This window comes from Lithobates pipiens, unplaced genomic scaffold, assembly GCF_037356315.1.
Source record: "Lithobates pipiens isolate NorthernLeopardFrog02 unplaced genomic scaffold, aLitPip1_a1.2 Scaffold_28, whole genome shotgun sequence".
In the NCBI taxonomy this organism is placed as follows: Eukaryota; Metazoa; Chordata; class Amphibia; order Anura; family Ranidae; genus Lithobates; species Lithobates pipiens.
Genome location: NW_027507789.1, coordinates 30,414,042 through 30,440,353, shown reverse-complemented (window position 1 = coordinate 30,440,353; position 26,312 = coordinate 30,414,042). Strand labels below are relative to the sequence as shown.

At 40.4% G+C, this 26,312-nt stretch overlaps 2 protein-coding genes across 2 annotated transcripts in view; both read right to left on the bottom strand.

Moving 5' to 3' along the window:
- Positions 1–11,751: 11,751 nt before the first annotated feature.
- NFS1 (NFS1 cysteine desulfurase) overlaps positions 11,752–26,312 on the bottom strand; it is a 73,109-nt gene continuing 58,548 nt past the window's right edge. Inside the window, exon 14 of the transcript XR_013263484.1 lies at positions 11,752–12,851. The gene's annotated coding sequence lies outside the window, so the exon portion shown is untranslated. The remainder of the gene's footprint in view (positions 12,852–26,312) is intronic.
- The window catches only part of RBM12 (RNA binding motif protein 12), a 21,958-nt gene continuing 7,397 nt past the window's right edge, over positions 11,752–26,312 (bottom strand). The window contains exons 2-3 of the mRNA XM_077459011.1: positions 22,844–22,919; positions 11,752–16,178 (exon numbers count right to left, since the gene is read on the bottom strand). Of these exons, the coding sequence (XP_077315137.1) occupies positions 13,511–16,156 (2,646 nt within the window). The 5' untranslated portion in view covers positions 16,157–16,178; positions 22,844–22,919 and the 3' untranslated portion in view covers positions 11,752–13,510. The remainder of the gene's footprint in view (positions 16,179–22,843; positions 22,920–26,312) is intronic.

Genomic DNA, 26,312 nt, shown 5'->3' with positions numbered 1-26,312 from the left:
CTTATCGATAAGGGTGGATTCATTTTTCACATTTCAGATTTTTTTCAGAGCGCCCCTTAATGTTACTGTTATAATGACCTCCAACTGTAGGAAAGTTCATTCACACTTGATCAAGACTTAAATGCTAGTAAGAATGGAGATTACCGGGATCGACTGTTCCTAAAGGAGCAGAGCTGCATGAAAGGGAATTCTTTCGCGATTCTGAAAAACGAGAGGCAATTTGTGTGTGGCGAGATGGTTGATTGTTCACAAAGAGATCACGGATTGATGTGTGCATGTGTTGATGAACATTATATAGACTTCGTTGTTTTTAAAATTTTTGCTTTGGGTGTTTTATGCACTTTTATATTTAGATTATAGACTGTATTTTCAGTCTCCCTCCTGATCAATGAGCCTGAAAGGGCTCAGCTCTGAGCACTTCTAGGTTTAGAGTCATCAAGCAAAGACTGTTCCAGCATAAAAATCAGCTGATGAAGCACAGAGTTGGGGGGCGTGGGGGATTTCCGCTCAGGTTGCCCAAGAAGAAATGGGTACCGGTCAAAACTAGGTACACCCCACCCAAAAACACAACAGGTAAAGTACAGCTTTAAGAACAAAAATGCACGTCAGGTGTGGTGCACATTGGGTATCCCCCACACATGCTGGCATGAGAAATAATTCTAGGGCCATCGTTCATAGTCAACGCAAACCAGGTTTAGAGTCACTGAGCTCTGACTGTTCCGGCGTTCTGTTAAGTGCCCCCCCCCCCCATCGAATAATGGCTAGTATGTACTGCGCATGTGCCGTACGGAACAGCACAGCGGCTGATTTACCGATCAGCTGGGCTGACGTAACCAGGGAGCATGTGCACATCGTAGGAGATATCTCTCGATGAGAGATACCATTTCGCAGGCACTATTTACACCTATACAAAACAGCGGAGGGAGACCGTAGTTCTCAGATTATGCATCGGTGCTGCTGGAGGGCAGTTAGTGGTTGTGTTGAAGAGTTGGTTTTGTCTGTGTTTCAAGCCGACCTTTCACACAGGCAAAACCAGACGTTCAACACAGCAAACCCACCCTGCAAAACAGACAAAACCGGACCATCAGCACACTGTAAAGCTGCCCAACAATAGCGAGGCACAATGTGAGAACTACAGTCTCCCTCCGCTGTTTGTATAGGTCTCCATTGTGAAATGGTATCTCCCATTGAGAGATGCCTCCTACGATGTGTGCTTGCTCCCTGGTCACGTCATTTCAGCTGATCGGCAAATCAGGCGACGTGCGGCTTCGTCCTTCGCATGCACTATTCGATGGCGGGCACTTCGACAGAACACTGGAATAAAAAACAGCTTATTAGGCACAGTTGGAGGGCATGGGTGGACAACCTTTGGGTGCCGTAGTTGTGCAGGTTTACGGCACACAAATTTTTGAGGTCTGACGTGTGCCACCCCCCCCCCCCTCCCAAATACCATCTGAATCAAGTACAAAACAGATTAATTTTTTTTACAATTACGGCATTATCTAAGCTCTTTACTTTCTTTGTGTACTAATCATTAATTCTAGCTTCGTCTGGTTAAGATATTTCCCAAGCTCTTTTCCTGCAAGGGCACCCTCCCCCCATGGGTCAGCCAGGACCTACTCAGTGGAACACGACACTTTCCCAATCTTTGTGGGTAATTTAGAGGAGTTTGAGGTAACATATGCATTTTTTTTTCCACAATTTTTGGTACATTCCTTACTCATTTCTATACCATACTGAACCGATACCCTTCATCATTATACAAGATCATTGTTGCCATTTATCTAGGATATCGAGTGCTTTGCATAGTCTTAGTTTTAAACTATACACTTTGTGTTATGTGGATACAAGAGGTCAAATAGGTCCTGAGAAAGTAGGTGTCCTGTGAAAAACATCAAACCTTATTTCAGCCAACTTGCGACATTGCAATTTGGGATGTCTCCGAGATGTCTTGTTGGTATTACTCATGGACCTTGTACACCTGACATGCAATGCTTTTTATGATTATATGTAACAAATATGATTTTATATACAATAAAATGTGATGCTTTTTACAAAAAAATAAATAAAAAAGCATGTTACTTTTGGAGGTATATATATATACAGTTGTGCTCAGAAGTTTACATACCCTGGCAGAATTTATGATTTCTTGGACATTTTTCACAGAATATGAACAAACTTTTTCACTCATGGTTAGTGTTTGAAGCCATTTATTATCAACTGTGCTCTTTAAATCATAATGGCAACAGGAACTACCCAAATGACCCTGATCAATAAGTTGACATACTCCAGTTCTTAATAGGGTGTATTGCCTCCTTTAACATCAATGACAGCTTGAAGTCTTTTTGGCATTTGTGAATGAGGCTCTTTATCTTCTCAGATGGTAAAGCCCATTCCTCTTGGCAAAATTCCTCCAGTTCCTGTAAATTCTTGGGCTGTCTTGCATGTACTACACGTTTGGAGATCAGGAGACTGAGATGGCCACCCCAGAACCTTCACTTTATTCTGCTGTATTGACAGGGCGACTGGGCCTTGTGTTTTGGATCAGTCATGTTGGAATGTCTAAGTACGTTCCATGCGCAGCTTCCTGGCTGATGAATACAAATGTTCCTCCAGTATTTTTTGATAACATACTGCATTCATCTTGCCATCAATTTTGACCAAATTTCCTGCGCCTTTTTAGCTCCCCAAAACATCAGCGATCCACCTCCGTGTTTCACAGTAGGAATAGTGTACCTTTCATCATAGGCCTTGTTGACTCATCTCCAAATGTAGCATTTATGGTTGTGGCCAAAAAGCTAAAGTTTGGTCTCATCATTCCAAATTACTTTATGCCAGAAGGTTTGAGGTTTGTCTCTGTGCTGTTTGGGGTATTGTAAGCGGGAAACTTTGTGGCATTTGCATAGTAATTGTTTTCTTCTGGCAACTCGACCATGCAGCCCATCTTTCTTCAAGTGTTTCCTTATTGTGCATCTTGAAACAGCCACACCACGTTTTCAGAGAGTCCGGTATTTCACCAGAAGTTATTTGTGGAATTTTCTTTGCATCCCGAACAATTTTCTTGGCAGTTGTGGCTGAATATTTAGTTGGTCTACCTGACCGTGGTTTGGTGTCAACAGAACCCCTCACTTTCCTTTACTTGATTAGAGTTTGAATACTGCCGATTAGCATTCTCAATTCCTTAGGCCCTTTTCACACTGGGGCGGTTTTCAGGCGTTACAGCGCTAAAAATAGCGCCTGTGTAGCGCCTGAAAAAAACCGGCCCCTTTCACGCCAGTGTGGAAGCCGGAGGGCTTTCACACTGGAGCGGTGCGCTGGCAGGACAGTGAAAAAAGTCCTGCTAGCCGCATCTTTGGAGCGGTGAAGGAGCGGTGTATTCACCGCTCCTACCCATTAAAATCAATGGGACAGCGCGGCAATACTGCCGGCAAAGCGCCGCTGCAGCGGCGCTTTGCGGGCGGTTTTAACCCTTTTTCGGCCGCTAGCGGGGGTTAAAACCACCCCGCTAGCGCCCGCAGAACACCGCTAAAACGACGGTAAGCGCCGCTAAAAATAGCGGCGCTTTACCGCCGACGCCCACACCGCCCCAGTGTGAAAGGGGCCTTAGATATATCTTTTTATATCCCTTTCCTGTTTTATACAGTTCAACCATCTTTTCCCGTTCCTTTGACTATTCTTTTGCTTTCCCCATGACTCAGAATCCAGAAACGTCAGTGCAGCACTGGATGAAAGATGCAAGGGTCTGTCAGGAGTCCAGAAACCCATTAATTTTTTATACACACACACTAATTACAAGCAAACAGAGCACAAGTAAGGATGGTTACCTTTAATAGTCATTCAAACCCCTTTGTGTCAACTTGTGTGCATGTTATCAGGCCAAAATTAACAGGGTATGTAAACTTTTGATGAGGTTCATTTGGGAAGTTTTTGTTGCCATTATGATTTAAAAAAAAAAAAAAAAAAAAAAGAATAAAAAAAAAAAGAGTAAACACAGTTGATGGATAATAAATGGCTTTAGACAAACACTAACCATAAGTGAAAAATGTATGGTTATCATTCATAGTCTCTGAAAAATGGCCAAGAAATCTAATTCTGCCAGGGCATATAAACCTATGAGAAAAACTGTATAAAAGTTCCAAAAAAATCCTTTAAACCTCATAATGAATTTGTAGGGATGATACCTCCTTTAGTATATTGGAGTTAAGAGGAAACCACCTATATTTGTTGACTATACAGTAATGATTTTTCAATAGAGCCATTTCACATTGAGCATTTACCTGTGTTTAGAGAAAAATGCAATTCTATATACTACACACACTTCTCTGCAGGACATAAAAGAAGGGATCTCAGAAGCAAAGAGGTGGTCTATTTATTCTAAATCACCTGAGTTTGAAAAAGCTATAATTCTGGAGAGCTAGCAAAGAACTCCCTAACCTGCATGCCTATGGTCATAGAGGTGTAGCAACACAGCAGAGAATACAAAATGTAGTCTACCAGTATATACAAATATTTTCTAGCAAAAAAACAAAAAAGACGAACAATCATGTAATTGTAAGGTGCAGAATTTTGAAAAGCCATGCTTGCTGCCCCTCCACATTGTGTGTAATAGAAATCATCATTTTAAATCATAATCCTCTTTCACCCAGGCCTGTCTGCTTTTTTTTCCCTTGTGAATTGCCACACACCTTTCTTGATAGCCATTAAGAACCATCCAACCTCCAAAATTCCTTTTTAAAATCAAACTCCTCAAATCCAACATGCTATGTGCATATTGCAGCTGAACTCAAAGTGAGGAACCACATTGATGCAGTTAGGAATTAAAGGCAACTCATTACAGGTTAACATCACAGGAGGCCACCACCTTCACGAAAAGATAAGAAAGCACCAGGGTGCAAGGGGTTCCAGGTAAGGGGACAAGAAAGGCTTGCCCATTTTTTATTGTTGCGTTTGGAAAGAAAAACTTGTATTGATGTTAGCTCCCTGTAAGCCAATGTACATAAGAACCCTGAAAGACTGGAAGAGGGAGAGCCAGCACACACTAAAGACCAGGTGTGCTATAGTGCATAAACTCTGTCAAAATTATTGGGACACCTGCCTTTACATGCACAAACTTTAATGGCATCCCCAGTCTTAGTCTGTAGGGTTCAATATTGAGTTGGCCCTCCCTTTGCAGCTATAACCGCTTCAACTCTTCTGGGAAGGCTGTCCCCAAGGTTTAGGAGTGTGTCTATGGGAAGGTTTGACCATTCTTCCAGAAGCGCATTTGTGTTGGACGAGAAGGCCTGGCTCACAGTCTCCGCTCTAACTCATCCCAAAGGTGTTCTATTGGGTTGAGGTCAGGACTCTGTGCAAGCAAAATTCCTCCCTCCACCCCAAACTCGCTCATCCATGCCTTTATGGACCTTGCTTTGTGCACTGGTGTGCAGTCATGTTGGAAGAGGAAAGGGCCGTCCCCAAACTGTTCCCACAAAATTGGGAGCATGAAATTGTCCAAAATGTATTGGTATGCAGACACCTTAAGGGTTCCCTTCACTGGAACTAAGGGGCCAAGTTCAACCCCTGAAAAACAACCCCACACCATAATCCCCCCTCCACCAAATGATTTGGACCAGTGCACAAAGCAAGGTCCATAAAAAGTCATGTATGTGAATTTGGGATGGAGGAACTTAACTGGGCTGCACAGAGTCCTGACTTCAACACATTAGAACACCTTTGGGATTAATTAGAGCAGAGACTGAACCAGGCCATCTCATCCAATATCAGTGACTGACCTCACAAATGCACTTCTGGAAGAATGGTCAGACATTCTCATAGACACACTCCTAAACCTTGTGGACGGCCTTCCCAGAAGAGTTGAAGCTGTTATAGCTGCAAAGGGTGGGCCAACTCAATATTCAACCCTACAGACTAAGACTGGGATGCCATTAAAGTTCATGTGCGTGTAAAGGCAGCGGCCCCAATACTTTTGCCAATAGTGTACGTGTAGTCAGTAAGAGTATATTCTGCTGATGCTCAACTGTCCAATCACTGCCTGGGGGCAGGGAGGTGACCAAAGTAATTGCTGTAGGAAAAAAATAAAAATAAAAAAGTTGAGTCAGGCTAACAACCCGACTTCACAAATCTTCGCACTCACAAGGAAAACCATTCAAAATTTCTTGGCAGGTAAACCGCTCCAAAATATATACAAAGTATAGATCAGTTTGCCTGGAGCTCAGTTTTAAAGGGCAACTTAATTTTCGTGGGGAGAAAACCCCTCAAAATATTATAGCATACAATTGTGATGCAATTCTTATTATAAATAAACGTTAATAAAATTACTTTTCCTTTTCAGTCTGCAGCATTGTAATTTGGCAACCTGGAGGCGTTCTTATACAGATGCGCGCCCCCCCCCCAAAACCGAATTTCTTGCTTGCAATTGGCTTACTATTTTTTCCAGAAGTCTGTACCAAGATACAAGTCAGATTTTGGCATTCCCTGCAACAAAAAATACATTTTCTTGATACTCCCAAAGGGAAGTCAGTTCTAACAGGGATGCAGACCCTGCCACTTTCCCCATTAGAACCCTGTAAATGCAGCAGCCAGTTACAAAAAAATCACTCTCATACAGATTCACTCTGCACATGGGAGACAAACAGCCATTTCTTCAAAATAACAAAAATGTAGTAACCTGCAAAGGTTGTTATAATCCGTGCAATGTACATTGATCAACCAGAGGGCAAAATTTTCTTCTCTCAACAAAAGCGGAGTTACTCTTTAAAAGGCAGGTGTGCTACAGCACTTAAGTGCATGGCCAAACATTTTACCATTGACATTCAAGAAACAGTCACCATATCTGGACTGTCCATGAGACTATCGAGTTCCCTGGAGAAATCAATCATACCTTATGCATTCTTGCTACCGTACTTCCAAAATGAAATTCTTTTTGTTTTCTTGAACAGAAGAAAAAAAAACAAAAAACTTGTAGCTAAAACATAATGTGCCAATGCGAAGTCTCTGGTAAGGCAGCAGCTGTTCCACTTCTCAAGCAGTTCAGAAGCTGATCTGTGCAGCAAACAGCTCCCCAAAACATCCATGTGCTCAGCTGCAAATCCATGGATCCCAAGTAGGCATCATTCTTTTTCAATGTTCACCAGCTTCTTAAAACCTTCTAGAAGTTCCAGTGAGAAATCTCATTTTAGATATTCTGCAACTCCACAGCCATACCATGGCCCATCTGTGCAGGTATACTTACATTCCAGTTAAGTCCAGCAATCATAAAATGGTGAAGATACATCATTGATATACAGTGGATAGAATAAGTCTACACACCCATGTCAGGTTTCTGTGATGTTAAAAAAAAAAAAAAAAAGACAAATATAAATGGTTTCAGAACTTTTTCCACCTTTAATGTGACCTGTAAACTGTACAACTCAGTTGAACAACAAATTAAAATCTTTTAGGTGGAGGGAAATAAAACTAAAAAAATGGTTGCATAAGTGTATAAACTTATACTTTGTTGAAGCACCTTTTGATTTTATTACAGGATTCTTTTGTGGGTACGAGTTGATCAGCATGGCACATCCTGACTTGGCAATATTTGCCCACTACTCTTTACAAAAACTCTAAATCTGTCAGACTATGAGGGCATCTCCTGTGCACAGCCCTCTTCAGATCACCCCACAGATTTTCAATTGAATTAAGGTGTGGGCCATTCCAAAACTTGAATCTTCTTCTGGTGAATCCATTCCTTTGTTGATTTGGATGTATGCTTTGGGTCGTTGTTATGCTGAAGGATGAAGTTCCTCTTCATGTTCAGCTTTGTAGCAGAAGCCTGAAGGTTTTGCGCCAATATTAACTGGTATTTGGAACTGTTCATAATCCCCTCTACCTTGACTAAGGCCCTTGTTGCAGCTGAAGAAAAACAGCCCCAAAACATGATGCTGCCACCACCATGCTTCACGGTGGGTATGGTGTTCTTTTGGTGACGTGCAGTGTTTTTACACCAAACATATCTTTTGGAATTCTGGCCAAAAGTGTCAACCTTGGTTTCAGACCAGAACACATTTTCCCACATGCTTTTGGGAGACTTGAGATGTGTTTTTGCAAAATTTAGCTGGGCTTGGATGGTTTTTCTTTATAAGAAAAACGCTTCCTTTTTGCTACTCTACCCCATAGCCCAGACATATGAAGAATATGGGAGATTCCTGCCAAAAATTCCTGCAGCTAATTTAATGTTGCTGTAGGCCTCTTGGCAGCCTCCCTGACCAGTTTTCTTCTCGCCTTTTCATCAATTTTGGAGGGACGTCCAGTTCTTGGTAATGTCACTGTTGTGTCATAATTTTGTCCACTTGATGATGACTGTCTTCCATGGTATATCTAATGCCTTGGAAATTATTTTGTGCCCTTCTCCTGACTGATACCTTTTAACAATGAGATCCCTCTGATGCTCTGGAATCTTTCTGCGGATCACGGCTTTTGCTGTAGGATGCGACTAAGAAAAATGTCAGAAAAGACCTACTAACTTTATTTGGGGTTAATCGGAGGCACATTAAATAATGGCAGGTGTGTACTGAGTCCTATTTAACACAAGTGTGAATGTGATTGCGTACACCCCCCCCCCCCCCCCCCCAAAGATTTCAGTTTGTTTTTCAACCAGGATGTACAGTTTATAGGTCACATTAAAAAGGTGGAAAAGGTTCTGAAATAATTTATCTTTTTGTCTCTTTTTTACATCACAGAAAACTGGCATTTTATCAGGGGTGTGTAGACTTTTTATCCACTGTAGATGCTACAAACAACTTCACAGCCTGTGCATACTAATAAAGGTTGATTGAATTTACTTGTAAATAGGCAGACCATTTCCACAAACTAAATGTGCCACAAGAAGTGTAATGGCGTGATTTCATGGATACCTTTTACTGCTCTCCCCAATCAAAATGGCTCCAGTTGCAGACTACTGGCAATCATGGTCAGCATTTAAATTACATATTGGTCTGCTAAATGCCTGGTACTGCCTTCAGTAGTTCATCAATGCTTAGCTTCAGCACTGGACGGCAGTCTTGGCAATGCACGATTTAAAGTCTTAATAAATCTCTTAAAATCCGCACTAGATCAGAAATGATGCATCAAAAGCAGCCACTTAGTCAGCCAATACCAGCTCTCAAACTATATGTGTAAATAAGCAATGCTATAAAATGACAAGTGAACCCAATTAATATAAAGTGAAAAATTATGAATTCATATAAATGCAAAATATCAAGTAAACAAATCAATACAATTAACCACATCCAAGGTGCAAATAGAAAAGTGCAGCCAAACCAGAACGAAATCAAAAATAAAATTGATGTAATCCAAATAGTCCTTTAATAATAAAACCAGCAACTGAAGATCCAGAAAGTGCAATGAAGTTAAATGGAGAGATCCACCACCAGGCTTAAACATTTAGTGTACGCCTCTTACCAAATGTGTTGGACCACAAGTTATAATGGTCATATGCGCATGTGGTAAACTCAAGGAGCCAGCATAAATTTGAAGGTCCTTGCCAGTGCTTTGCATTATAGAGTGGCAATCCCTTTAAATTTATGCTGGCCCATATGACCATCATAACTTGTGGTCCAACACATTTGGTAAGAGGCGTACGCTGAATGTTTAAAAGCCTGGTGGTGGATCTCTCCATTTAACTTCATTGCACTTTCTGGATCTTCAGTTGCTGGTTTTATTATTAAAGGACTATTTAGATTACATCAATTTATGTTTAAATTAATAGGTTTGCAATTTTGCACTTTATGTATTTATATTAAATTTGGGTTCACTTGTCATTTTATACTGCTCCTGATATAAAAGTAACTTTGTCACTATGGGGTCCTATATAAAGTGAAGGCAGACCAAAAAATAAAAAAAGGGAGAAGAGGATGCATACTTAACTTTAGTCTTAAAAAAACTGCTGTGCCACAGAACTCGGGACACTGCAGGTATCCAACGTTTTGCTTATGTCAAATACCTCCTGCTCTGCTGTGTACTGTAGTTCTTCCCGTTAGTTTCAATGTCCTATAGCAGCGTTTCTCAATTCCAGTCCTCAAGGTGCCCAACAGGTCATGTTTTTCAGACTCGCCAATATTTTGCACAGGTGATTTGATCAGTTTCACTGTAAGTTACCACAGCCGTTTCATCTGAGGGAAATCCTGAAAACATGACCTGTTGGGGCATCTTGAGGACTGGAGTTAAGAAACCAGTCCTATAGGTACACAGGAGCCAGCGGGAGGAACTACAGCGTTCAGCAGTGGAGCAGTTCCATAACACATCCAGAAAAATCTGATTCCTGCAGCAACTAGAGATCAGCATTATAGTGGAGTTTTAAAGGCCACCAAGAAGGCAAGCATACATCATGTTACTTTGGACCTCAAAATGACAAAGTTGCAATATGGCACGTTTCCCTCCTGTAGGCTTGCTAAATCAAATGAAGCAAGCATCTGGTTGGCAAGACAATCACATTTCAATATTAAGCCCCAAGAATGTAACACCACCAAAAAAAAGAGGCAGAAATGACAATGTGGTGTGATGAGGTCAATGCAACCCTGTTGTGCAGTTTAAAATGTTAAAAAAAGGACACAAAACAACAAACAGGCATAAAAAATAATAATAATTGAAATACCCATTCTCACATGAACAGAAAACGATGTGTCGAAGTCCTCGCACAAACCCACTGATGTTATGCTTAGCTTGAAAGACATCAGCTGAGAAAAGGTACTCCTCTTCTGGTGGGCTGCACGTTATGGGTTTAGTAACAAGCCATCCATGTTATATTTATCAGCATGTAAATAACCACACTCAATTTAGCCTAAATATGACATTGCAACATTTAAAAGAAAAAAAAAAAAAAGAATGTATTCTGATGGATATTTAGTGTCTTAATGCCAACACATTATATGTAATAACCAGATTTTTAGCTAATGCCTTGTAACTCATCCTGTAAAGCAATACAACCATGCATTTGTGAAGGAAAACAACAAAGCCAATATATTAGCAATATAGGTTTCTGGAAACCAAAAAACGGAAAAAAAAGACTTAAGCATGATCCGCATTTGAACACTGGCTTTACAGTTCAAAATGCAAAGCTCAGCAAGCCTGCTCAAGGTTTTAAAATACTAACAAAATAAAAACCGCAAAACTAATGTTTTCCCTTTGCTTACCAAGCAGTCGTACACTAAAATGTAAAACATCAAAAGGACAAAACACATTTTATTTAATGCTTTTAAAATGCATAGAATCAACAATTTTTTTTTTTTTTTTTTATTTCTTTAACATTTAAAGACAAACCATTACGAAAATACATTTTCATGAAAGTGTGAAAATGTTGTAGCCAAAACAAAAGCTGAGCTATTACAATTGTAAATATAACAGTAAAGAAAAAAAGAAATAATTCTAATCTGTTCTAGATACACATGTACTTTGGTAAGGCTTAAATTTTACAAGCTTTAGTCATGGCTGCTTTAAAAACAAACAGACAGAATTACAAAGCTGGGCAACGCAAATCAAAGCATGCATCACAAAATGCTTTGTAAAAATGAGGGAAACGCTACTGTATTATTTACATTTCTCATATGAAAATTGCTTCTCGTGAATCAAACTAATGGAGCACGGCAGTGCTTCTACAAACTGTACAACCGTAGTGTTTTAATTAGGCAATTTCCACACTATTATACCCAATGTCTGATATTTATCTGGGACAAAAGAAAACCCCAAATCACATCATATAAAGTATAAAAATTCAAGTTGAACATCAACATTAGCATACATTTTATTAACAGAGAACATAAATTATGTACAGTCAGCATTCAGATGCCGAAAAACTTGGGGTAGCACATCCATGTGGATTGATGAAAGCATTACAGGAAACAGACACAAAAGCAAGGAAGGAGAAAGGAAAATCTGCAGAGCAACCACCTTTTTCTTTCAGCATTTAGTCAATGAACAAAACAATGTTCAGTTTCTGCACTGCCATCTCTCCAAAAGAAACAGATTGTACAAATCGTAAATTAACAAAACCAAAAAGAAAATGAAAGCTTTGCCACCGGCTCAGATTTTCACTAACCAGTGGTACAAGTCTACTTCTTAAAATTAATTTAGACACAGATATACAAAATTGTTGATAATTTTGACAAGGACCAGTAAAAAGAGGCAATTAAAGATATTACAGCATCTTTAAAGCAGTAAAGATGAAGTCTTGCTATAAAAAATGCACTATTGGACATCTTTAATATCACTGATTAAAGTACCAGTTGGTTAAAAAAAAAATTTGATTTAGAAAATTTAATTTGCCACTTCTGAAAATTTAAAGGACTCAATAAGTATGTAACCAGTAAGGTTGGGGTTTCTCATTTGCCTACCGATTTCAGGTTAGTGACTTAAAGCGGGATTCCACCCTAAAGTGGAACCTCCGCTGATCGGATCCCCCCCCCTCCGGTGTCACAATTGACACCTTTCAGGGGGGAGGGGGGTGGAGATACCTGTCAAAGACAGGTATTTTCACCCACTTCCGGGCATAGACTCCCGTGGGAGTCTACGCCATTTCCTGTCCTGCCGCGCTGTCTGCTGGGACACACACGGGTCTCAGTGACAGCGCAGAGATTTCCTATTGCGCGGCGCGGCTCGCGCATGCGCAGTAGGGAACCGGGAAGTGAAGCCGATTCGCTTCACTTCCTGATTCCCTCACCTAGAATGGTGGCGACAGCAGCCGAGAGCCGAGCGATCGATCGGCCCCGGCATCGCTGGAACCCGGGACAGGTGAGTGTCCATTTATTAAAAGTCAGCAGCTGTAGTATTTATAGCTGCTGGCTTTTAATATTTTTTTTTTGGTGGAATCCCTCTTTAAGCTGGGTACAGCTGGAAAAAATAAAAAAAATAAAAAAAAAAGAAGAAGATCGCCGTACAAACGATGTTGGTGAGGCGATCTTACCTGCTGTGCTATTGTATTCCGAGAGTACTCAGCTTTACAATGTTGTGTAGCCAAAGAGCAATATGAAACCCCTTTTTCCCTCGCTATGAAAGGGAAAGAATGCATATGTATTCACAAATTTCCTTCAAAAAGGTGGTGGCAAAAAGTTATATCACATCAACAAAAAGGAGCTATAAAACATAATAGAAAATTCTCCCCATAATGCCTTTGACCGGGAATACCAGATTCAAATGAAAAAAAAAACACAATGCAAAACTTTGTACAAATCTGAAGGACACCAAATTTACTAGCTTCATTTGGAAAACAAAAGTACAGAACACAACATAATTTTATTCATGTGTGCCCTGTCAAAATAACACTGTCAAAAAGGGAGAGAGGAAAAAAAAAAAAAAAAAAAAAAATAAAATAAAAGCACCCCTAATGTTACATTTGACCAAAGCAATTTGTTTAAGCAGTTGTTCAATACACATAGGGCACCATGCAAAACAATACAACGCGAAGCAATATGCTCAAGTAAACTAAAAGTATGTGTCAGTCACAGTTTATAACATCTTGTTCACCCCCAACTTCAATAATCTAACCCAAAGCAAGCTTAACTTTCCTTGCGCCTATTGGCCGATCATTTAATTCCACCACAGCTGCCATCGCTTCATCACGGGATTCAAATGCCACCAGGGCTTCACCGGTAGGCATACCCTTATCACTATATTTTAAACACACAGAGCCAGGTATCAATTGGTAACCATAAAAAAAATCCAAAATTTCATCTACAGAAACTGTAAAAGGCATATTCTGAATTCTTATTACTGTGGGACCTGGCTTTCCAGACCCAGACCCAAAGCCTGGAGGACCACCAATTTGCAGATTTCCTGGCCCAAACCCTGGAGGAGCATTCAAAACCCCAGGACCACTTAAGTTTGGAGGTGCCGTGTTAAAGTTAGGAGGTGGATTTGTACCGGATGGACCACTTCCAAAAGGTGGCGGTCCGTTTCCAAAACTAGACGGAGGAACATTGAAATTACCTTGGCCACTACCAAATCCTGGGGGATCAAGTGGTGAATTTGGTACGTTAGAAGACCCTGGTGGTTGTGGCCTTGTATCTCCAAAACCACTCCCCATTCCGGGTGGTGGACCAGGCGGACCAAAATTACTACTTTGTCCACTGAATTTACTAGAAAAAGGAAAATTTGGACCATTGTTGTCTTTCAGGTTACTACTCAAGAAAGCAAATTCATCTGCACTTCCTCTCATTGTGTCGGGTGGAGAATTGCTATAATTTTGCATTTTAAAACCCTTTCTCCCTTGAATAGGAGGATTGTTCTCAATTTCTTTCCTCTCTTCATTATTTATTATACGCACAAAAGCATCTCTCCCATTAAGCTTCTTGCGATTTAAGCGCTCAGATTTACGAGCATCATCTTCACTCCTGAACTGAACAATAGCCTGTCCTAAGCCTTGACCACTGTTATCTATCAGGATTTGTACACCGTTTTCCTCAACTCCAATGCCTTCTAAATGAAAGAATTGAAATACATCCTTTCTACCGATGTTATAAGGTAGATTTGAAAGATGTGCCCACAACCTAGGTACATGCTTCTCCAACCCCATATCAAGGAGGACATCTTTATGGTCCATGTAATTGAAACTCTGTATTTTTTTCCTAAGCGAGTCTATCTTTTCAACCATTTGGCTCTTATTGACTGGGTGAACTTGAATAAAACGATTGCCCATATATTGCTTATGCTTGTTCAGTGCAATTTTATAATCTGCCTCATTTCTAAATTCCAGAAAACCTTCACCAGATGCTTTTCCATTGGGTCCATAAGCTATGTAGATACTGTCTTCAATAATGTCCAGATTTTTAAAGAAATCAATGATATGCTTGTTTTCTGCCTCATAGGGTAGCCCTTTCAAAAAAACACAAAAACCATGCTCATGGGGGGATCTTGACCTTGAACGCTGCCGAATGCTGGGAGATTTAGATCTGGTATGTGACTGCTGCATAATATGTGAGGGTCCATGGAGACCTGGACCAATTTTGACAAGGTTCCCACCAGACATCACCCACTGTCTCTCAGATGCTGGGGTGACTTCAACAAAACGCTGCCCTATCATCATTCTATTCCGTTTCAAAGCTTCAAACGTGTCATGAGGTGTTAGGAGTTTTACCATTGCGCTACCAGTGAAGCGACCCATGGCATCTTTAATAATAAGCACCCCATCTACACGTAAACCATGAAGGAACTCCCTGATATCGCCTTCTGACACCGGAATAGGCAAGTCATGAATCGATACATATGGATCATCATGATTCAAAGGGGGAGGATGTTGTTTGACTGCATTCTGAGAACCCAAAGGCATTGGATTTACAGGACCAAGAAACAGTGGATTCATATTACTCATTTGTGAACCAGAACCATTCATTCCTGTAGGCAAAGGTCCAACTCCTACTGGAGGTGGGTTCAAAGGTGGCATTCCAGACAGTGGAGGGAGAGCATTGATGGGTGGGACTGGTGGAACAGGTGGTATTGGAGGGACAGGTGGCACTGGAGGTAATGAAGATACAGGAGGGGGTACAGGTATAGGAGGTATGGAAGGCATTGGTGGCAGTGTGGGCATTGTTGGCATTGGAGGAATTGGGGGTGGTGGTACAGTTGGCAGCTGAGGCGCAACACTGGGCATAGGAGATGTAAATGTTGGATTGCAAAACGCCCCACCTAAATTCGGTGGAGCATTTCCAATATTGGCAGTAGAAAAAGTTGCAACATTCTTAGTGCTATCATGTACAGTGGTAACTGTAGAAACTGTACTTGTGGAAGGGCTACTAAAATTAGGTACAGTTGTTGGCAAACTGACCCGGTTCATTACAGAGCTACCGCTGCTCATTGCTGGATTAGGTGGAGGTCCAGGGCGGTTGGAACTTGCAGGTGGAAGATCAACATTAGCAGTTTCAAAACGCCTACGGCTAAGTTCAATCATGTTCTGCATTTCAGTCTTACTGCTCAACAACAATGAAACTTTTGACCCTTTGATTGTGCCACCTGTGCGCATCATGCCAAGTCGTGCATCTTCATCAGTGGCAAAGACGATGAACGCCTCACCCTGTTCACCCCCTACAATATGTACTCCACCATCAGGAATGGTTAATCCAGAGAAGAAGTGACGAATGTCCATGGTCCCAGCCACTATAGGCAGACCTTGCAAACGGATGACCACAGCCATGTTGAACTGTAATAACAAACACCTGCAGATGAAAAAAGGCAATGTCCACATCAGACTTAAATTGTACAAATATACCTTCAGTCTAAATTGTGCACACTGCAGTTATAGCTTGTGTGCAGAGAAGTTTTAAAATACGAATATCATTTCAACAGACAATGAACATGATGGATGTCCAGGCAAACCCAAAATAGATAATAAATGATGAATCAATCAAAATGACATATGGGGGGGGGGGGGTGGATATCAATACAAGGTTAAAATAAAATTGTTATAGTCAAAAAAAAAAAAAAGTTCAAGGGACAGCACTTAACATCAATGTGGAGTGTCCCTTCTGCTGATGGCTGCTGCTGGTTTTACCCAAAAACCTCTAAACCTCATAGCCCAGCAGTGTTTATCTTTTAGGGCAGCAGGGGGTAATAGAGCCAAGCAGTCTATGGCAGGCACATGTCAAGAGTGACAACTATGCTTTTTTTCACCCCCTCTTCATTTATAGAAGCTGCATTATAGCTTCTATGAATGGAGGAGGCAGACCTTTCAATCACCCACTTGTCCTCTATTCATAGATCACTCTGCATTGATAGGAGCCATAGTACAGTCTGTTAATGAGTACCTCAGATTTCAACCAAACAAGCAGCTTATCAGCACAACAGACCCTTCACAGTGATAATAAGTATTGGCTCCTGTTTTTTTTTTTTTTTTTATGAAAGACTAAACTTAGGCCTTAAGCATTTTTCTTACCGTAATACAATATATGATAAAACCATAATGAGCGTGCCATTAATTTTCCTCAAACTGCTTACAAGTAATCAATAAACAAAAGAGAGGGTATGACAGGGTCACGTAAATTTGTTGTGCCACATCCTAAAACATCACAACAAAGAAGAGGGGGTCCCCTGGGGGTGGACTTTTAAGGCACGTACAAATTATAATAGTATATAAATTATTTTATTACATAAAACCAACAAAAGGTAATTGAATATACAGTATACATTAAAAAGTACACCAACATGTATATATACAACCAGTATTGATGCTATATCGTATCATTCATTTGAACAGAAACACCCTATGCGTTTCTGAGCTTGGAAAAGCGTGTCCTTCTTCAGGGGTGTGTGGATACAATGTTTCTGTAGAATAATACTGTTAACATATATGGCAATAGCCGCTGGGCACCATTTGATAAAAGAACAAACAATTGTACAGGACCATATGGGTATATTTGACTCCGCCAATGCTCGAGGTATATGCCCCAGTCTATCTCTATTCAATAAAGTGTTGTAGAGATCCTGCAGGAGTGGTGTGAAAACAGGTCTGCAGTCCCCTATTGGGGAAGATTTTTTTCATATGAACTGGGACTTTTATAGTTGTTTTACCCAGAACAACACTTCACCATATGGAGTTATGGGAGAAGATGAGAGGTCCGTCCAGCCGGCGTCCTGCAAATAAGGTCAGACCTTATTTGCAGGACGCCGGCTGGACGGACCTCTCATCTTCTCCCATAACTCCTTATGGTGAAGTGTTGTTCTGGGTAAAACAACTATAAAAGTCCCAGTTCATATGAAAAAAATCTTCCCCAATAGGGGACTGCAGACCTGTTTTCACACCACTCCTGCAGGATCTCTACAACACTTTATTGAATAGAGATAGACTGGGGCATATACCTCGAGCATTGGCGGAGTCAAATATACCCATATGGTCCTGTACAATTGTTTGTTCATTTATCAAATGGTGCCCAGCGGCTATTGTCATATATGTTAACAGTATTATTCTACAGAAACATTGTATCCACACATCCCTGAAGAAGGACACGCTTTTCCAAGCTCCGAAACGCGTAGGGTGTTTCTGTTCAAATGAATGATACGATATAGCATCAATACTGGTAGTATATATACCTGTTGGTGTACTTTTTAATGTATACTGTATATTCAATTACCTTTTGTTGGTTTTATGTAATAAAATAATTTATATACTATTATAATTTGTATGTGCCTTACAAGTAATCAATACACCTATTTTTAATTTGTGGGTTATTAGATTACAAAAGTCAGCATCTGCAATTATCTTTTCAGGAAAAAAAAAAAAGGAAGAAAGAAAAGGAAGGAGCTTGGCAATTTCCTAACTAGGTATTGGAAGTAAATGGAAATAGTTTTAATGGGGAAGGGGGAGGTATTTGGGTGGAACAGGTCAGACCAATTCTAGGACCTGTGTCTTGGATAGAAATTTAGATCCATATGATCAATATATCAGATGGTAGCAGAGCAGGCAACGTGTGAAGGGGGGAGGAGAAAAGGGTTTCTACCGCCAACCTGTCTTTTTCCCAGGGCAGAAATTTCTGGCAATGTATTACTTTAAAGGGAAAATCATTTTTCAATGTGGTTGGCATACTGACACCTTTATGATTTATGGGGCCCATTCAAACCACTGTGCCACATCATTAAGCCTAGATTCACATTGGTTTGATTTGGCAAGCAATTTGCTGGCAATAGCACCAGAGTCCCAAAAGTAGTTCCTTTACTACTTTTGGCGACTTCGGGTGAGATTTCAATAGATATCTGTGCAGGAACCCACACGATTTGCATTGCTGGATTGAGCTGAACCCACATGATTTCTAACATACTATCACATCATGACAGACTTATCTGAAAACTAAGCCCTCCATCAGCACGCTTTCACTGCTGAAGGTTCTTCCACCTTTACCTGCCCGTTCTTCCAGGTTTGCCGACTTCAGCAATATGAATGGCTGAGCCGGCGATGATGTCACCGCTTACGGCAAGGCTCTTCTGCACTTAGGATACATTAATGCTTCTACATTGGAGGGAATGAGTGCAAAAATTGCATGTTTTGCCACAATGCACAGAATAGTGCAGCCCTTTCTTGCATATCACTGGACACAGAGCAGCCATAATAATTACTATGTGGGTTATACACCACCTATAGGTGGACACCTATCCAATTTTTGCTACAGTCCCATCAATTAATATGGCACCTCCATGCATCTTGCTAAAGCGTGCACCAAAATGCATAAAGAAAGTACTGTGCCTTGGCACATATCGATTTTCAAAAAGGGGCAGGCACTTTTGTACACTTCTCATGCCCAGTTGTATGTGCACAAAAAACGCATGGTGCATGGTTAATGGGCTACCCAACAAAGATGTGAATGGAGCGCAACAAAGGGTAAACATTTGAGTGGAGTTTTGAATTTCTAATTACCTTTGGTGACCTGTCACACGTTGCAATGCTTTCTAGTACTCATACACCTGTCAAAACTGCTTGCAAACCAAATCTTATAGTATTTGGGACAATTTTACTTTACATTTTTAATGAACCTGTAATTTACCCATGCAAGATTTAATGAAGATTGCAAACATGTATGAATTAATAAATTCCAACATGTAGATGGGTAACACCATGTGTGCCGCAAAGCAGAGATCTCGGTAAGTCAGACCAGGATAGTATAAAATCCGAAAACCAAGGCGGTAAGTAGAAGCAAATTAATGTGTGTTGTAAATGAAGCCAGTTTATTTATAAGGGCTGCTAAAGCACCACCATTGAGCGATATTGTGCACTGTGCTAACTTGTACTTTAAAACCAGCATTTCTACAAAGCAGAGGTGTGAAGGGGCCCCAGGTCTGCAAAAACTAGTCTAGTGTACTGAACATGAATGTACATTTTATGCTTTGTTACAAGCAGCAAGGTTTTGCTTGTCAGATGGAAGCATTCAAGAGGCTGCGCTGTCACCCAAATTCTTTCATACGCCCCAGCCTCCACTTGCCCATCTGATGGCCGAGAACTGGCATAGCAGGTGCTGCCAGGTAGAGGATCTTGTTCCTGATCCGGAAGTGATCTGTATGATGTCCCTTTTGGGTCCCCATTTTCTGCTACACTTAAAGCGGAGGTCCACCCTAAAGTGGACCTCCGCTCATCGGAACCCTCCCCCCCTCCGGCGCCACAATTGGCACCTTTCAGGGGGGAGGGGGGGGTGCAGACACCTGTACAGTACAGGTATTCTGCACCCACTTCCGGGATAGCTCTCTGCGGAAAGGGGCGTAGATTACGCCCCTTTCCGCAAGTGCCCCGCTGCCTGCTGGGAAACACACAGATCCCAGAGGCAGCGGGGACCGTCCTTATTGCGCAGCGCGATTCGCGCATGCGCAGTAGGGAACCGGGAAATTAAGCCGAAAGGCTCCATTTCCTGATTCCCATACCCAAGATGGCGGCGGCAGGACCTTACAGACGATCTAGAGATCGGCTTCGGGTGCCGACATCGCGGGCGCGCTGGACAGGTAAGTGTCACTATTTTAAAAGTCAGCAGCTGCAGTATTTGTAGCTGCTGGCTTTTAAAAAAAAAAAAAACGCGGAGTCCCGGTGGACTCCCGCTTTAAGCACAAACCCAAGACCTTCGAGGCAACATAAAAACATTTTAGTTTCTAGGATGTCTGCTTTCAGAAAATACCATATTTAAATTGACATATAAACACACACTTTTTTCCCCTTAAGGGGAAAATCATGGGTGCGTGTTTTAAATACGCCAATCGCTGCTGCCTGAGGGAAGAGGAGCGAGCGCCGCTGAATTACAGAGCCACAATCTCCTGTGTACCCAGCACTCCGTCACTCACAGCCACGCCTTCTGGCCTCTGTTCTGTCTATCTTATGAACAGGGCCAGGAGGCGTGGCTGTGAAGGAGCACGGGGTACACAGGAGATCGCTGCTCTGTGTAATTCAGCGGCGCTCGCTCCTCTTCCCTCAGAGACAGCAGGGATAATCCAACACTGGTGAGGCTGCAATGATGGGAAAGGTGAGGCTGCATTGTTGGTCAATTTAGAGGCTGCATATGGGCAGGGTGCATTGATGAGAGGGTACCCTAATTTTGCTTTAAAGTCCTTTATTTAAAATGTGTTTTGTTTTTGTTTTTTTCTTTAAACGTCCCTCCTAACATTGGAGTGCGTGTTTATACACCATTAAATACGGTATACGTTTTGGGGTTTTTATAACCATCTCACCCAAAACGATGGAAAAAAATGGGGGGGTGGAATAACACGCAAAAACGGCTCTGCCAGCAAAAGAATTAAAGTATTAAAGGATACGTTCACTTTCGGGTTTCAGGTTACATGTTCTAGCAGTTTTTAGGGTTGAACATGTAACATGTTCCCGATCCTGTAGCCTCTCCATGATCCGAGCCCTCTGTATAAACAGCAGTGTAGGGAGAAATTCCCCATGTGCCACTTTTTTTTTTCTTTCAAAAAGGAGCATGGATGTGTGGAGCTCCGCCTACATGGCCGAATCATTCACTGAGTTCTGTGAATGAATCAACTACAAGTACCGACATCCTTTGTGGATATCGAGGCAATCACACATAATATTGAATTTACAGTCCTGCCCGACAATCTGCATAGTATTTAGGGTTTATTTTTTTTCTTTGGATAAAAATTGTGATCCGAGTCTGATGATACGTACCAGATTCAGCCTCCATTATATACACACACACACGGTATATCTCTCGTTATTGTCAGAACGGATTAGGTATTTTGTTCCCCAACCATATAGCTGGTTATATATTCACCACTGCATACAGATATTCAAGAATTGTGTTTTGTTTTTTTAACTTTGCAGAATTATACACCACACTTGGGGATTTTAATCTGATCAAAAAAAAATAAAAATAGGCCAACTAATTGATTATGAAAATAATCATTGGTTGCAGCACTAAGAGCATATGAAAGCAACCACAGGCTTAAAAGGAAAAAGAAAAGAAAGCAGACATGCAAACATGTCTGAGGTCCAAAGAACTATAGGTTTGTTTTTTTTGTTTTTAACCGCTTGCCGACCAGCTGCCAGTTATACTGCAGCAGGTTGGCTCGACTGCGCAAATCACCGTAGCTGAAAGTCGGTCCCTTTAACAGCTATAGCAGGCGCACGGAATAGAGAGAGATCGTCTGTTTTTAGTGATCAGAAACAGCTATCTCTCTCTGCTTTCAGTCAGTACACTCCACCCACAGTTAGAAACACCTCCCAGGGAATGCTTAACCCCTTGATCACACCCTAGTGTTAACCCCTTCCCTGCCAGTGTCATTTATATAGTAATTAATGGCCATTTTTTAGCTCTGATCACTGAAGTAATGTCAATGGTCCCAAAAAAGGTCAAGTGTCTGATCTGTCCGCCACAATGTCACAGTCGCGCAAAAAATCACGGATCATCGCCATTACTAGTTTAAAAATGGTCTGCTTTTTTTGTTTATAGTGCAAAAAAATAAAAACTGCAGAGGTGATCAAATACCACCAAAAGGAAGCTCCATTTGTGGGGGGGGGGGGGGGGGGGGGAAGAGGACATCAATTCTGTTTATGTACAGTGTCGCAATTGTCAGTTAAAGCGGTGCAGTGCCGTATTGCAAAAAAATGGTCTGGTCATTAGGAGGTGGTAAAACCTTCCAGGGCTGAAGTGGTTAAATAGGGCTGAGCTAAGAAATAAAAAAGAAAAAAAATAAAAAAAAAAAAAGCCCCACAAAATAGTTTTTCAAGCTATACAAAAAATAAAATCAAATAAAAATGAAATACAAGTACCAAGGTGAATTACATGCTAATGCATTTATATAGCCTACAGTTCTGAAAATCTCACTTTGCAAATCAAGCATCAGAAGTTGGGTAACCATTAGTGCATTTTGTTTAAATATAGTTAATCTAGAATCTTACCTGCGATTAATTGGATATTATTTTCTTAACCAGCCTGGAAGTCAATCCTGTGGGCAACTAAAAAAATCTTTATGGACTGCAAAAAAATGAATTAAGGCAAGCATGAATATCAACATATTACATTCTCAGATAATGCATTCTGCATCCAAAGAAACATTTTATTAAATATACTCCCATCAGAAAATACAGTGGGAAAAATTGTTTTCAGAACAAAGACCTTCCATTCTACTCAAAGTTCAAAACACATTGGGTGTATCAGTAATCAGACACACAAACACAAATTCAAATATATTCTAACAATGCATTAAAAAATGCCATGTCATTTACATTTTGAATTATGGTCTATAACTAAAAAAATATATATAAAATACGCCTATACACCTATAAATTGGGATGTATAGCGATCAATGTGACTAGATTGAGAAAACTTTCAGTTAGAGGACACAACACTAACAAACTGCCTAGAAAAAGGATTGAACCAAGTCAGCAATGCTGAGTTTGATGGGAAAAAAAAAAAAAACACTAAAAATAGAACGTATAAAATAAGTCATGCAAAGTCCGATTAGGTAAAATACAACTGAGCATGTGTCATTCTTCAAACAAATTGATAAGCTACTTGCATGACTTCACTCCCTATCTAGTATCTAGATATTCTATTCCCAGTGGAACAGATTAGTATGAAGCAACTACAAAAGTAGTGTCAAGTGTCATAAGAATCCTTAAACAAAATAAAAATAAATGCATCTCAACCTGCAACAGCATATATTATGGTCAAGATGTTATAGCATATAGCAGTAAAACTGGTGCAATTTCCTATTCAATCAATCATATGCACAACAGCATTTTTATACAAGATCACTTGTGCTCACACATGCACAGTGCATTCATAAAGTACATAGACCCCATTCACTTTTTTCAATTTTGTTATGTCTTCAAGTGGTTATACTGGGATGATGCCTGCAGGTGCCATTAAGGCCCCTTTCACACATATGTAGTTTGTCCGTTATTCATCCATCCGTTGACAGATGAAAAACAGAGCTGGGGGAAAAGAAAAAAAAAAAAAATCGATTTAAATCTTGAATCGAGTTGAGAGGTCAAATCGATTAAAAATTTCAGCAAATCGTTTTTTTGTTTTTTTTTCACCAGGACCATCGCTGACGCTGCACCGGTCCTGAGGAGCTGCAGGCAGGAGTTTTTAGGCGAGCCCACGGCATTGGCCTAGTCCACAAGGCCAGATGCCACCTCGCCTAAAAACTCCTGCCCGCAGCTCCTCAGGACCAGCACGATGTCCATCAAAAAATAAAATAAAAAATAAACTAAATTCGGATCGTGAATCAAGATATTTTTTGGAGAAAATCGCCCAGATCTATGCATTCCTATGGTAAAACAGACAATTATCTATTTTCATTCACTTCCATGAACATCTGGTGATCTGTTGTTCACCCCCCGGTGGTTCTCTGGGCTCTCCCGTGCCATCGTTTTCACCTCATGCTTTCCAGCCTGGAGGAGAGATGTGGCATATCTCTCCATAAAGAAGACCTGTCATGCAACATTCCTATTACAAAGGATGTTAAACAGGTACCCTTTTCCCCTCTTCCCCCCACGAAAGGTGCCAAATGTGGTGGGGGGGGCGGGGCGGGAGAAGGCAGATAAGCGGAGCTCCCACTTAAGTGGCACTCCACTTTAAGTACAATGGATATTTCCGTTTTTTATTTTTAATAAATTCACTGACATTTTCAAAATTTGTTTTTCACTTTGTTATTATAGAGTACCAAGCGTACATTGATGAGAAAGAAAAACAAAAAAAAATTTAAAACTGCAGTATCAGGCTGCAAAATAAGTGAAGGGGGGCTGAATACTTTATGAATGTACGGTATAAAAAGTTTGTTGAGTGCAGAACCAAGATGCTAAACTTGGCTATTCCTCAAAATTCTTAGCACAGATGCCAAGCCAAAAGGAAAAAAATTATAAAAAAAAAAATGATAAGAGCAGTGTAAAGACATTTGCATTAAACATTTTTTTGTACCTCAATCATACTCGACTCATGCAGTAGATTTTAAAGTAGAAATGAAAGCAAAATGTGTGTTTCATTTTGAATACAGCGAAGGTTATAACCCCCGCCAGGATTTCTTCTGCCATTTGTTTTCCATAGCCACAACAGAATTAGAAAGGAAATTCCTTCAAAATTAAATCTCTGGTAGTCACCAGAACCAGTAGCTCCCATTGGAAAAACGTCCCCTCTATTCCGGTAACCACTGGGTGGTGATAACGATCACCTGGAAAATTAGAGAGGGTGAATCTCCCTAAACGGCAACAGAAGTTGTATTTTAAAATGCATTAGAAACTCCTGCATTCTGTGCTTTAAAAACGACACCGTTTATCAAATCTTCCTAAACCTGACCCAATAGCTCTAGGGCAATGAAAAATCTAACGATTAAAGCTACAGTCATTGTGCCTTTATCACCAACCACAATCCTTTTCATTCAAAAAACACAAAAAAGGTTCAATATTACATCAGAACTATATTACTATCTTTTCAAAGCAATACAAAATTAATTTCCTGTTAAACTACAAATGATTCCTTCAAAAAGCAGTTAAAACCAGACAACGCACTTCAAGAAAACACAGTGATAGATCGAAATGACAAAAGTAAAACTGAAGATTTTCGGTGGTAAATTTTTTGCTCTACGAGTACAAAATCTGCACTTGGTATGCTAGTTTCACAAATTAAAAGTTAATCACAATGCAACTTGTTAGGACTTGAGCCTAAACGATATAAAGCATGTTCGTAGAAGTTTTGAAGTGAAACAAGTCACAACGCCATGAGGGGTAACAAAAACACAAAAAAACAACCCCACATATTTATGCAAAATTAACTTAAGTCTATAAAATTGTAACAATTGTATAATCCAACCATAAAGCAACCACATCAATTTAGAAAACTATTACAAAAATAATTTGTATGCAAGACAACTTTCAAAATCAACTGTACACGAAAAAGGAAAAGCAATAGTTGAAGTCAATGTAATACATTTTGCCATTATATCAATTTCAATGCTTTGTCAAGCAACAATTACTTAGTTTGATTGCAAATTTTAACGGTTGCAATAAAATTTGAACTAATAAATTTAGTGCAGAAATACCAGTCAACAAATTATTACAAATACCATTATTAAAAATAATACAACCAGCTACTGGTTTAGTGCAAGAGACTTACAAGACAACATGAAAAAAAAAAAAAAAAAAAAACTTCCACTCAAGTTAGAATGTTTAACAAGCATCATAAAACAAGATACACAAGTCACTACCTAGACATGTTTTCGGACCAAAACTAGCAAATTTATACTAGACTGGGCAAGGATTCCTACCATGAATATTTTCATGCAGTTCATCATTGATGACCCCCAATCCCTGATAAGGCCATCATCAAGATATCTGCATACTGCCCTATACCTTATACATGTTTCTG